At 49.2% G+C, this 11,314-nt stretch overlaps 1 protein-coding gene across 1 annotated transcript; it reads right to left on the bottom strand.

The window, feature by feature from the left end:
* Positions 1 to 5,860: 5,860 nt before the first annotated feature.
* On the bottom strand, positions 5,861 to 10,356 carry NKX3-1 (NK3 homeobox 1). Its single transcript, XM_082072687.1, has 2 exons — positions 10,065 to 10,356; positions 5,861 to 8,372 (listed from the first exon to the last, which is right to left on the bottom strand). The coding sequence occupies exons 1-2, from the start codon at positions 10,306 to 10,308 to the stop codon at positions 7,984 to 7,986; spliced, it is 633 nt and encodes a 210-aa protein (XP_081928813.1). The 5' UTR covers positions 10,309 to 10,356; the 3' UTR covers positions 5,861 to 7,983.
* Positions 10,357 to 11,314: the final 958 nt, after the last annotated feature.

Here is an 11,314-nt window from a genome sequence, read left to right as displayed (position 1 = left end):
CCCCAGCATCCCCAAGGGCTTCAGGCTGCTCTCCCTCTGTCTACCTGGTGAGTAATTTAAGCTTTTCTTATGTTTTCTCAGCTTTTGGTTTGCCAAACAGTTGCCTGAATGCATTAAATGCTTAATTTATGTTGCGTCCTACCGTTGCTGCAAGTAATAATGGAAAATGTGGCTGGTTATTGAGGGAGATAAAGCGATATTGTTGGTTAGGAAGGTGTGGGGTGGCTGCAGAGCTGGGGGTGTGTGGGCTGAGCCTGTTTTCTCAGTGGAAAAAGGTCGGGAGCAGGGGATGGTTTTCCCTGGATGGAAAGATTACTGGAAATGCTGAGGGGCCTCTGCAAAATATCACATCGATGGTTCTCTCTGCTTCCTTTCTGCTTTAAACCTCTGGCTTGAAATGGGGAATTCCTGCAATGGAGCAGGATGGGACACGTCCCCAGGGCACCCAAGGGTATCACCCCAGCTCCCCCATCACCTCCAGACTTTGGGGATGTCTACGTGGGGGGAGGAACGAGCTGCTGGAAGTGCCACCCGCGGGCATGTGGCACTTGCTGAGATCCACAACACACCAACATCCTCGTCCCGCTCCGGGCTGGTGGCATCTTGCCCTGGGAACGCATCCGATTTTGTGATTGACGCTAATGGTTTCTTTGGACCCGGTACAGCTGATTGTGTAAACACCTTTTGAGGGTATTTTTTTTAGTGCGTCTTATTTATCTGGCAGAACACAGCAGCTCCTTAAACCTGCAGGATTTCCTGCAGAAGGATCTATAGGGCAGTGGGTGTTCGCGTTGCCGTGTTCAGGACTTGGTTGTATATTGATGTCTTGGGTTGGTACCGAGCAATAAATTCCCTTCTACTGCGTGTAAACTTCCCAACTGATACTTTTCCTAAGGATCTATAATTATACAAGACAAACAAAAAGGAATAACTGTAGTAACTCGAAGCTGTGTGGGTGGGAGGAGGAATAGCAACCGAGGCTTTGCTGGGGCTGGGAGGTGCATCCTGAGCATCGGTTGTGAGTACAGCGGGATGTCGGGGGACAAATGGTCCTTGGGACACGTGGATGGTGGTGACAGTGATGGGCGCATCCCTGGGACCTAGTAGAGACGTTGGGGACAGTGCTACGTGCCCCACAGAACATGGGTGCTCCCCCTGCGCCACCAAACCCCCGGCATTTGGGTTTTTTATTTAAGTCGTTTGATGAATCCGGGATCTGGGTGTTTGTTCACCGCATATGATTATTATCTCGTTTGCCCGATTCTTTGTTTCTCTTCAAATATTGTTTGTGCTTTAAAGGGTAATGAACATAAAGGCAAACATCTCACCTTTTCCCTCTTGAGATTTCACTAAGCTGCGTGTTTGCCTTGGATGACAAGATGCAGATCATGGAGTGAAAGGTTTTCCGGCCACACCTTAACCCGCTCTCTTACTCTGCCGCAATTGTCCACAAAGGGAATAAAAACACTTGTTATTTATCCACAAGATTTAATTCCTTTTAACAGACAAGGGCTGGCTTTGTAGAACAGGTAAGTGTTTTCCGCCGGGCTCTGCGGGTGTAAATCTGTCCCGGAGCGTTGCAGCGTGGCCGAGCCCTGGCTATGGAGACAGGCAATGTAATTCCAGCCCAAATATTGCCAGGTTTAGGCAATAAGCTTTTTGGTCCTGGAATTAAACAGGTCCCCTACCCCCATATACAATATATATCCCCAGTGCAGCATCTTCACCTTTGCTTCACTTATTTCCTATTTTACTGCCAGCAGAGACCCCACTATTCATCAATTTGGTGTTTTCTTTTTCACCTGCTGTGATTTGCACAGCAAAAAGTGTTTATTCATCACCCTCCAAAAACTGCTCGGAGCTGCAGGTTTGCAACAACCCAGACGCAACCGCTGACCGACCGAACCCTCCAAGCACGTTAATCGCCTCCATCTACACTTTTCTATTCATTTATTTGCTTTAAAGCTTTGTCCCCTGGGATGTTTTTAGCGGGTGGCACAGGGAGCGTGTGCTGATCGGTGCCCCCGGGGCTGCTTTGCAAAGCAGATGAGCAGAAAGAGCATGTGGTAGATAAATATTGCTGTAATTCCTCCTTGCGGCAGCGCAAATAGAGGATGAGGAGGGTTGATGTGCCATCAACACCCTGTGAAAAGCCGCTGGGCAGGGAGGGGTGAAATGTTGGTCATTTGTTAAATAATTCCCTCCAGAAACGGGGAAGTTCTGCTGGTTTTATTGGTGATCGTCGCCATCCCCTTGTTTAATTAAGCTGAGATCTTGAATTGGGATGGGAAACGACCCGAATCATTCTGGATTCGGCACCTCTTCATGCTCATCCCATCAAATACATCGTGTTTCTGGGGAGAAGGTGCCGTGCAGGGCTGGTGCTGACTTGTTGCTTTGTTTCCATTCCCCCCTTTTTAAGGAGCAAAATGATAAAGCTTGTAACATGGAAATACCATTTTGTGGGGCACGGTTGATGCAGGCAGCTGCTCACTGGGGAACAGCATGGATATCCAGGCTGAAACACGGGTATTTGGGGAAAAAACTCCATTTCATCATGGAAACTCACCTGGGATCATCGCAACCTGCATCCCCACCTCATACGTGACGATACCCAGCGGCAAACAAACCCAATGGGCGCTGGCAGAGCTCAGAGGCTAGAAAATGGATTAATATTATCTAGCTGGTGCAAAGGCAGCTCAGGTTCTGATTGCTCCAGACCCGGTGTGGGGGGGGCAAACATCTGCGTGATTTCAAGGGGAACATCTGGCGTTTGTTGCAGCCTTTGGGCTGCGCTTTCCTCCGCTTTGCCCCGGCCCCGAGTGAGCGGCGCAGCCGTTGGGATGATGTTTGTAAAGCGTTGGGACATCCTTCTGCAGAGCAAGCTCTCCTGGGTGTACTCCAGGTTTACTCCATCCTGCGTAAACCCTGCAAATCTCCAACCTGGCAGCCGGGACGCTGAGAAAGTGGCTGCAAGTGAATAATCGCTTTGCTAGAGCGTTTTCCTGGTTTAACTCGGCCATTTATCCTCAGGGGAGTGCCGAGGAGCCCTGGGTGCCCCCACCCAAGCTCTGTTTGCAAAGAGACTTGTGCTAATCCCTTGGCTTCCCGGCGCGAGCAGGACCCCGTTGTGCAGGCCGGTGGAAAAATACCGCGGGTGGCATTGCCAAATCACCGATATCCCCGCTTTTACCTCATTTCAATAGCATGGGCTCTTCAGGAGGGGGTTTCTCTCTTTTTCTTTGCACTGTCGCTGCTGAGAGCCCTGACCCAGCCTGGCTGGGGTTGGGTGAAGTAAAATCATATTGCATGGGAAAATCAATCTTAAAGGTTGGGAATAGGACCCTGGGAGGCTCAGGGTGGGCAGCTGGGGCTCCGTGGGGCTGTGCGTGGGTGGGGGGGGGCACAAAAGTGCTTTTCTGCAAATCTGGTTGCCCCTAAAGGCTCCGGATGCAAAGAAGAGCTGGGGTGACCACGCACAGTTGATATCTCTTAAAAACCCAAACCTTAGTGCTGGAAGAAGCCTGGATAGGAATAGAATTGGGCAAACCCAACAGCTACAGCGCCCTGAGCATCCTCCCTCGCTGACTGTGCAGAGATTCCTCTCCCAGCTCTGGCCGCGGTGGGAACGTCCCCTGTGTCCCCCGTGTCCCTGTTCTCCGAGCACAGGAACGTTCGCTCCCCGTGCACAGCCCAAGATGCCGCAGCTCCTCCCATACCCCTCGTCCCCCTTTGTCCCCAGGGGGCTCCACAGCCAGGTGATGATGGGTGCCACTTAGTGCCCCTTTTCCCCCCTCACTTTCCTCTTTTGGGCTGGGGGATAAAGCGATGAGCCCGTCTGCTCAGACACCAAAAGCCCCCTTGCCTTTTTCTTTCAAAACCAGAGCGTTTCGACACAAAACGCTTCGCTCCAAACTTCTTTTCCCGTAAAAATACTTGTCTTATCACTTGACTTTCCCTTCTGCGAGTGGGCTGCCATAAATTACCACGGGCAGGCAGCTTTGGAAACACGTCCAGGGTTATTCGCTGTGGGTTTCCCTCCGCGTTTGGCTTTTCTTAACAAACGCTGCCCAGACCATACCAGAAGAAAGAGGAATGTGCCTTGGATTTTTGTCAGAGGCAGCGAGGGAGTTTCCCATGGGAAGACCAATCTGCAAAGCTGCGTTTTGCCACATCTCCACGTTTTTGCCACAATTTTCCCTTTCCTTTTTCTTTCCCCATTCGCTGTGGTGCAAATCTGCATTGATTACTGTGTCCCTGTGCTTCCTTGACCCCGCTTTGGCATCGCTGGTGGCTCAAGGATGGAGGGAGCTGGTCCAGCCCCCTGCAATGGGCTGGGGGACTCTGGGTTAGGAAGAGATGGGGTGTTGCTGTGGGTGACAAGAGTATCCACAACAAGAACAAATATTGAAAGTAATATCAAAAAAACCCAAATATTGAAGTAAAAAAGTAAATATTGAAAATCCTCTGGGGTTTTTAAGAGCTCTAAGTCCTGGTGCTTTGTGGCTTAGTTCGCCTCTCTCCTTAGGAAGCATCCGCACACCCTAAGAGCCACATCCTGGTGCTCGTTGCTGGAAGGTTTTATGTGCTTCTCTGCAAAGCATCTTCCTAATAACCGGGTACCAAAACGGGGAGGAAACCCTGGTCTGGTACAGCCTGATGCTTTGGGTGTCCTTGCATTTTCTATCCCCTGTGTAGCTCTATGTAGCGAACTTGTTCCCACTCCTCTGTTTTGCAAATGTTGTGTAGGTCAAGCTGATTTTTCTTGGCTCTAGTCCCGCAAGTCCTTGCCAAGTATGTGGTTTATTGCATGCAAATGTTAGTCAACAGTTACATTATCCAAAGGCAGACTTTCTTCTTTTTTTTGCTTTAAATAAATTATTTGGCACAAACAAGTGTAAATGTTATGTCAGCATTAGACACCGTTTAATCTTGATGGATACGTTAGCGGCGGAGCGTGACACTAATTGACAGACATTAAATGATGCTTTCTGGTTCTGGTTGTGTACAAACAGGAGTTCTGCTTCGTTAAGGCTGATTAAAACTCCACATCTCCATGGTTAGGGTGGGATTTCCTTTTCTATATTAATGAAGGAGATATTTATCACCGGGAAAGCCTGCTGTGTCGTTCCCCTTGTTGTGATTAATGCTTTAACACTCTGGGATGGTTTGGTTATCCAAATGGTACAGCCCTTTTTTTTGTCCTCGTGATTTGGGCTTGAAAAAGGGAGAGAAAAACAAGTGGAAGTAAAGAAACCACTTGGGGGTTGGAGAGGAAAAGGGTGGGAAGGAGAGGATGGAGGACAGAGCTGCATCCCTGCATCGTCTGCATCCCTGCATCGTCTGCATCCCTGCATCGTCTGCATCCCTGCATCCCTCCATCCCTGCATCGTCTGCATCCCTGCATCCCACTGGCACCCAGGCTGGACTCAGAACCTGCTTTGGCTTAATTTGATTGTACTTAAATTGTGGGATTTATGAGTAATTTGGGTGTGATAAAGAAAACACTTCAGTATATAAGCTCTTACTTTTGGGAAATAGTCACCTGTTTGATGCTCATGGAACAGTAAATGGGATCAGAGGATGCTCAGGGGTACCCTGGACCTGGCCGGATGGGTGACGGAGCGGTGTTTGGTGTTGAGCACCTAGAAATAGTGATGAATGATGATTTTACCACCTTGTGAGCCTGTGTTTGTGACAGTTCACTGCACAAAACTCATCCAAGTGCTGCGTCTGCAACAGTTTCTCATGTGCTGGTGGGACACCCGCGGTCATTTCATGGCAGAAACAGGGATGAAAAGAAAATCCAAACCCAGGGCAAAAAAACCCTAGAGAGGCAGCTTGTTTTTAGTAAAGACTCTGCACTCTTTATTCCAAAGGACAATGCGCATCAGACAAAATAGTATCCAAAAATATGTACAAAAATAGCAACTATTGGCGCTGGACTTGCTCTCTACCAGCAAAGTGAAGTATGAGCAGCTGGGTGTTGGAGCAACAAGATGTTTTACTGGTTAATAAACCATCAGCAGGAAAAAAAAATAGCTACAACACAAACATTTTCCCGAAGAAGCATTCAAGACGTTCGGTTTATATCTAATTTTTGGTTTATATCTAATTTTCCCAGCCCAATTCAGTCCTTCCCAGCATAACGTGCCCGTCCCTGTTGCTTTTCTGCTGTCTGTGCAAAGGACGCACCACGATTTCCATGGAGGGGCCGCTCCGGGATGGTCGGAGCTGCAAATCCAGTGTATTTAGTGCAAATAGAGCGTCTCCGCTTTGATTTAAGCGGCATCCCGAGGGTCTGGCTGTGGGATTTTGGCAGAACATCCTCCCCGTGGAGATGCCATTGGGAGGGATGCGGGGGCTTGGATTCGAGGCCATAAGGGCTTTTTATATCCATTTTTATTATTATTATTATTATGTTACTTGTTTCAAGCAGTGGATAAGCAAAATTCAGAGTGGATAAGCAGCTGGGCTGGGTTTGAAACATATTGAAACAGCAGAGAGGAGATGTCCTTCTGGCCCAGAGAATGGGCTGGGGGATCCGCGGGAGATGGGAGGAAAATGTTGTCTGAGATATTAGCGGATACTTTCAGACCATTAAAAAGCAACCGCGTGTCCTCCAAATCGGGCAAACAGCTCCGATAGCAAGAAAAACTAAAGAGGGGTTGAGTTTGCGTGTTCTCCTTTCCCTTCCCGTGAGATTTTCCTCCTCATACTGAGCAGCTTTGTATTTGCAGAGTCTGTGGGTTTGCAAGGTCGATGGGTGAGGCAAAAGATCAAGATCGCTTCCCAAATAATCTGGTTTAAAAGGTCGGATCTAAGCAGTTCCTCAGTATTCCTAATAGTCTGTATTTCCCTACTGCAGGAATGGGATCGCTGTGATTTTTAATTCTCTTGCAGAAAGAACAGGCGCCACAGAAACATTTCTGGAGGTTCACAGGGAAAAAAACCCTCAATTTACTTGATTACATTTGTTCCTGTAGAGCTACACTGATTTACACTGAAAAACAGCAGTTGAGGTGTTTCCTCTCTTGGAAATCCCATTTATTTCTATGCTTTCTCCCATGGATTTAGTGGCACCTAAAGTTTTAAGTATGATTACTTAAAAAATTTGCACTCTGTTAGTGCAAATAGTTGTCATCTCGTTAAAAAATAACTTGTAAAGATGTCACCCTCTTGCTGCCCTGATGGGAATCGGGCTGATTTCACTTGCAAACTTTGCTGCTTTTGAACTCTTGGAGCTTTTATTTCAAACGGCTTAGATGGGAAACGTCGGAACAGCGTCGCCACCCGGATATGCAAAACCCGTCTGTCATTGCGCTATTGTCCGTGTTCCCCAGGTTTTGTGGTTCGGGGGGGTGAACTGGCACCGCTCCACCCCAGCAAACCGGGGCCATCGAGCACTTCAATTTGTTGCTACTCGTGGGCAAAAAAGGGGTTTAATTCCCCCCAAAAATGCGTCGCTGCAGGTGGAGGCTGCAGAACTCATTGGGGGCTCCAAGTCCCCTCTGAGACCGTTTGCAATTATGGTGCCAATGGCAGAAACGCAAATATTTTTGCTTTTAATTTGAAATTTAAACCAAATTTTCAGATTGTACAGCAGCTTGTGGCCCAAGCGGCCAAACCAGTCCCAGTCCCATCACCACTTTGCTTCTTGCAAAGGCCTCGGGGGGGTATAGGCAGTTTGAAAGGGGCCATCACCCTCTCTGGGGCTGGATTCTCCCTTTCTGTCCCCAAAAGAACCTGCGATATTTTACAACCCCAAAGCATCAGTATTGACCATGCTGAATTACGCACTTTTAAAATCTTTTTTTGGGGTGTTTTTGGCTGTTAGTGGCAATTTGTGCAGCAACCCGAAGATGCTGATGGTTACAAGCGGGGCCCCCCTCTCCTGATTAGCACTACGCAGAGCGATGCGGTATTAAAAAAACGTGATAAAAAACGAAGAGAAAAAGCTGATTTCTGCTCAAAACCACTCGGTTACCACCAGGAGGGGCTCCAGCCGCTCAGGTAGTAGAGGCAGGGCAGGTATTGCCAGCCGCCCCGCAGCGCCACCAGGGATGCTCGGGGCAGCTCGGCCGCTTTGTGCGCGGCCGCGTCCGTGTCCGTTGCGCCGCTCTCGGAGGCGATTTGTTTCCTTTTAGTCTTGTACCTCCTGTTCTGGAACCAGATCTTCACCTGGGTCTCGGTGAGCTGCAGGTGCTTGGCCAGACGGGCTCGCTCGGGGGCCGACAGGTATTTTTGGCGGCTGAACTTGCGCTCCAGTTCCAGGACCTGGGTGTGGGAAAACGCCGCCCGCGAGCGCTTGGCCGCTCTGGGGGGACACTGGGCTGCCCTTGGGGGGTCACACTCTGACGTTTCATTCTCATCTGCAAGAGGAACAAAATGAGAATTACCCGCTTGAAAATCACTCGCTTTTTCCCTTCCGGAGAGCAAAATACTCATATTACCATGGAAATATTTTCATTTAGTGGAGTAAACACCACCTCAAAGTCTTCCTTAATCCCACTTTCTTAATTCATCTAAGAATGCGTTCAATATTAACATACGTTCAAGGGACTTAAATAATGCAGAAAGGGATATTTTGTGATGCTGCTGTGCTTAAAACCCCAAGGTACTGCTGTTATGTAGCAACAGCTCTTGGGGTTTTTATGGCAGAATTTATACTATTTAGGCACTTCTTTGAAATATCTTCCTGTTCCTGTGGGGAAAACCCTGATCCCCAAAGAAAACAAGTTTGTGTCCTCGAGCTACAGAGAATAGCTCAGAAATGGGAAATCAGTGCAGCTTAAAGCAGACTGCAGTTAGAAAGCATTGACAATAGATGATTCTCTTTTCTCTTTCATGACTCCAAGACATTTTGGGGCAGATTTTTAAACCTCAAGACCTGGTTTTACAGATAGAACTGCAGACCCCAACTCGGATCACAGCTCCAATTTCAGTGTTCAACTTATTTCTCGTGCTGAGCTCCCTGCAAAGTGTCACCTATAACTTTTTAAAAGTAAATTCATTTATACAGTTCGTTCCTTTTTGTGTATTACCCAGTTTGGCATGGGAATAGGCCTTTTTTTTCCATTTAGTCATTTCTTATATTTTCTTAAGATGTGAACATAGCACTCAAGATAGAAACAACGGGCTTAATTCCCAGCCTATGTGAATCACGGTTGTCTCACTGAAATGCCCTGATTTACACGAGCTGCTTTCTGAGATGCTTGGTCCAGCTTTTAATGATTCTTGTAATAATCAGCCTGGTGGCTGTTTCCGAATTTGCTTTTATGTCGGAACTTATTTTAGTAGGATTGAAATGTAAAGGCAAAATTCACCCTGCAAGGGCTCTTCTAGCAAGCAAGAGCTGGTCGCTGGAGAGCTTAAAATGGCTTTTTATGGCTGTTGCAGCTCAGTCCGGGACTATTTGGGCAAAAAAAAGGCTGAGTCCTGTCCCGTATCCCCAGTTGCTGCAACACGAGAGGCACCGGTCACAAAATTATGCTTCTGAGTGTGATTTGCTTCTGCACTGAAACATTACTCCCTGCAGTGAATTTAGCAGTTGCATGCTAGGAAGAGATGCTGGTGGTGTTGTATCGGGAGGAGCAGGGTGATTATTAATAAATCACAGCGCAAAATCAGGGCTGAGCATGCGGGAAAGCTGAGCCTTGCTGCAAATGGCACTAATTCAGCACGGGGGGCTTTCTAAATACCCCCAACCCAGGGGCACAAACTGCTGCTCCGATCCAGCAGCCCCCAGTGACCTTGCTGGGCACCTCCTGCATTAAAATAGAACTTTATTTCCCATGATATCACAGAAATACATTGTGTAGGCTTTATTTAGGCAGAGTTTTAGGCAGATTCGGTCCCTTGAGTTATTTGAAGCGCTGGGTTTGCACGCGGTTGCAATTTGTCTTACTTTCCCAGTGCTGGAGCCACAGATACTCCCTGGTATTTAAAGCGCGGCTTAGCGGGCTCCGCGGTGCCCAAGATCTAGATCCTGCCCCTTGGTTTAGCTAAGCTTAGATGTTACTGATCCATCCCCCAGGATCAATCAGGATTCCCCACCCCCTTACCTGCATCTGCCTCCTGGGGTGTCCCTTGATCTTGGGACGCTCCTGGGGGACGAGGGCTCGCGGGGGGGTCCCCCGGGGCCGAGCTGCCCTCGCCGCCCTCCATAGTGGCCACCCCATGGTCCTCCGAGCTGCCGAACCCTCCGCTCTCTGCCCCATCCCAGAGGATGTCTTGGATGAGGAAGGATGTCCGGGGCCTGGAGGAGATGGGACGGGGCTGCCGGGCTGCCGTGGGGGTCCAGTTCATCCCGTCCGGGGTGCTGCTGGGTGCTCTCTGCCTCCCGGCCCCCAGCACCCCAGCACTCATCCTCCTCTTCCTCTCCCTGCCCAGCGGCTCGCTGGCTCCCCAGCCTCCCGGCTCGGCATTTATCCGGCAGGCAGCCAAGCCTCCCGGGCCTGATTGGAGATCCCTGGCAGGAGTTTACGCCCTTCGGTTGTGTCTTGGCTCCTGCGGGTTTTTCTGGCTGTTTGCTTCTCCCTCTTGCTCAAGACAAGCCCTTCCCCACGGGTCCGTGGGGTCCCAGCCAAACCTCAGCATCCTCCTTTGCCCCCCTGTTGCTCCTTTGCTGGTCAATCACCCCCTGAGCTTTTTATGGATGCCCAAAGGGGAGTGTTCAGTGTGATTTGCCTCGTTTTATTGCTGAAACTCTAAAAGCAAAGCTCTCAGTGTTGTTAGGACTTGCAGGTGAGCCCAGGTGTTGGGGGTGCTGCTGTTTGCAGCATTTCCCAGTGCAAGGATGCTGCTCCAAAGCTAATTTGGGGAGAAATCCCCAGGTGAGCGTGGATAAATGAAGAGAAGGAGACGGGGCAGCACCCAGTGCTTCTGTCACCTTACCCAGAACTTTCCAGGGCCTCGGTGGGGCTGCAAAGCCCTGGAGCAGTGGGACGGTGACCAGCACTATCTCACCGAGAGAGTTTTTCTGGTTTGAGTGTCAGGGATGTCCCATTTGGGAAGCGAGCGAGCACCGGAGTGATGGGGCTGAGTGCGATTAGAGATAACAGCTTAATTGCCTCCTGCAAGTCTCTTTTCACCAAAGGCAGGGAGGATAAGAAGCTGTGGGGAAAGGAGGAAAGGAAGGGGCAGCATCCTGAGGGTTGTGAGGGGGCATTTTCCCTGTCCCGTGCGGTGGGAGTGGTGTGCAGGATGCTGTCTGGCTCCATCACTGGGATATCTTGGCATCATAGTGGAAAGATCTCTGTTAAACCAATATTTTGCAGCAAATAATGATCTTTGTGTGTCTTTCCCCCTCTCC

The sequence above is a fragment of the Streptopelia decaocto genome (assembly GCF_964273445.1).
Source record: "Streptopelia decaocto genome assembly, chromosome: 25".
NCBI lineage: Eukaryota > Metazoa > Chordata > Aves > Columbiformes > Columbidae > Streptopelia > Streptopelia decaocto.
This window is presented reverse-complemented; position numbering and strand designations above follow the sequence as displayed.

What these genes read in the sequence shown, in the direction of transcription:
- NKX3-1 (XM_082072687.1), bottom strand. Translation starts at nt 10,308, where the DNA reads ATGAACTGGACCCCCACGGCAGCCCGGCAGCCCCGTCCCATCTCCTCC. An exon ending in ACCCCAGGAGGCAGATGCAG is followed by an intron (nt 8,373 to 10,064) that starts GTAAGGGGGTGG and finishes TTCCTCTTGCAG; the next exon opens with ATGAGAATGAAACGTCAGAG.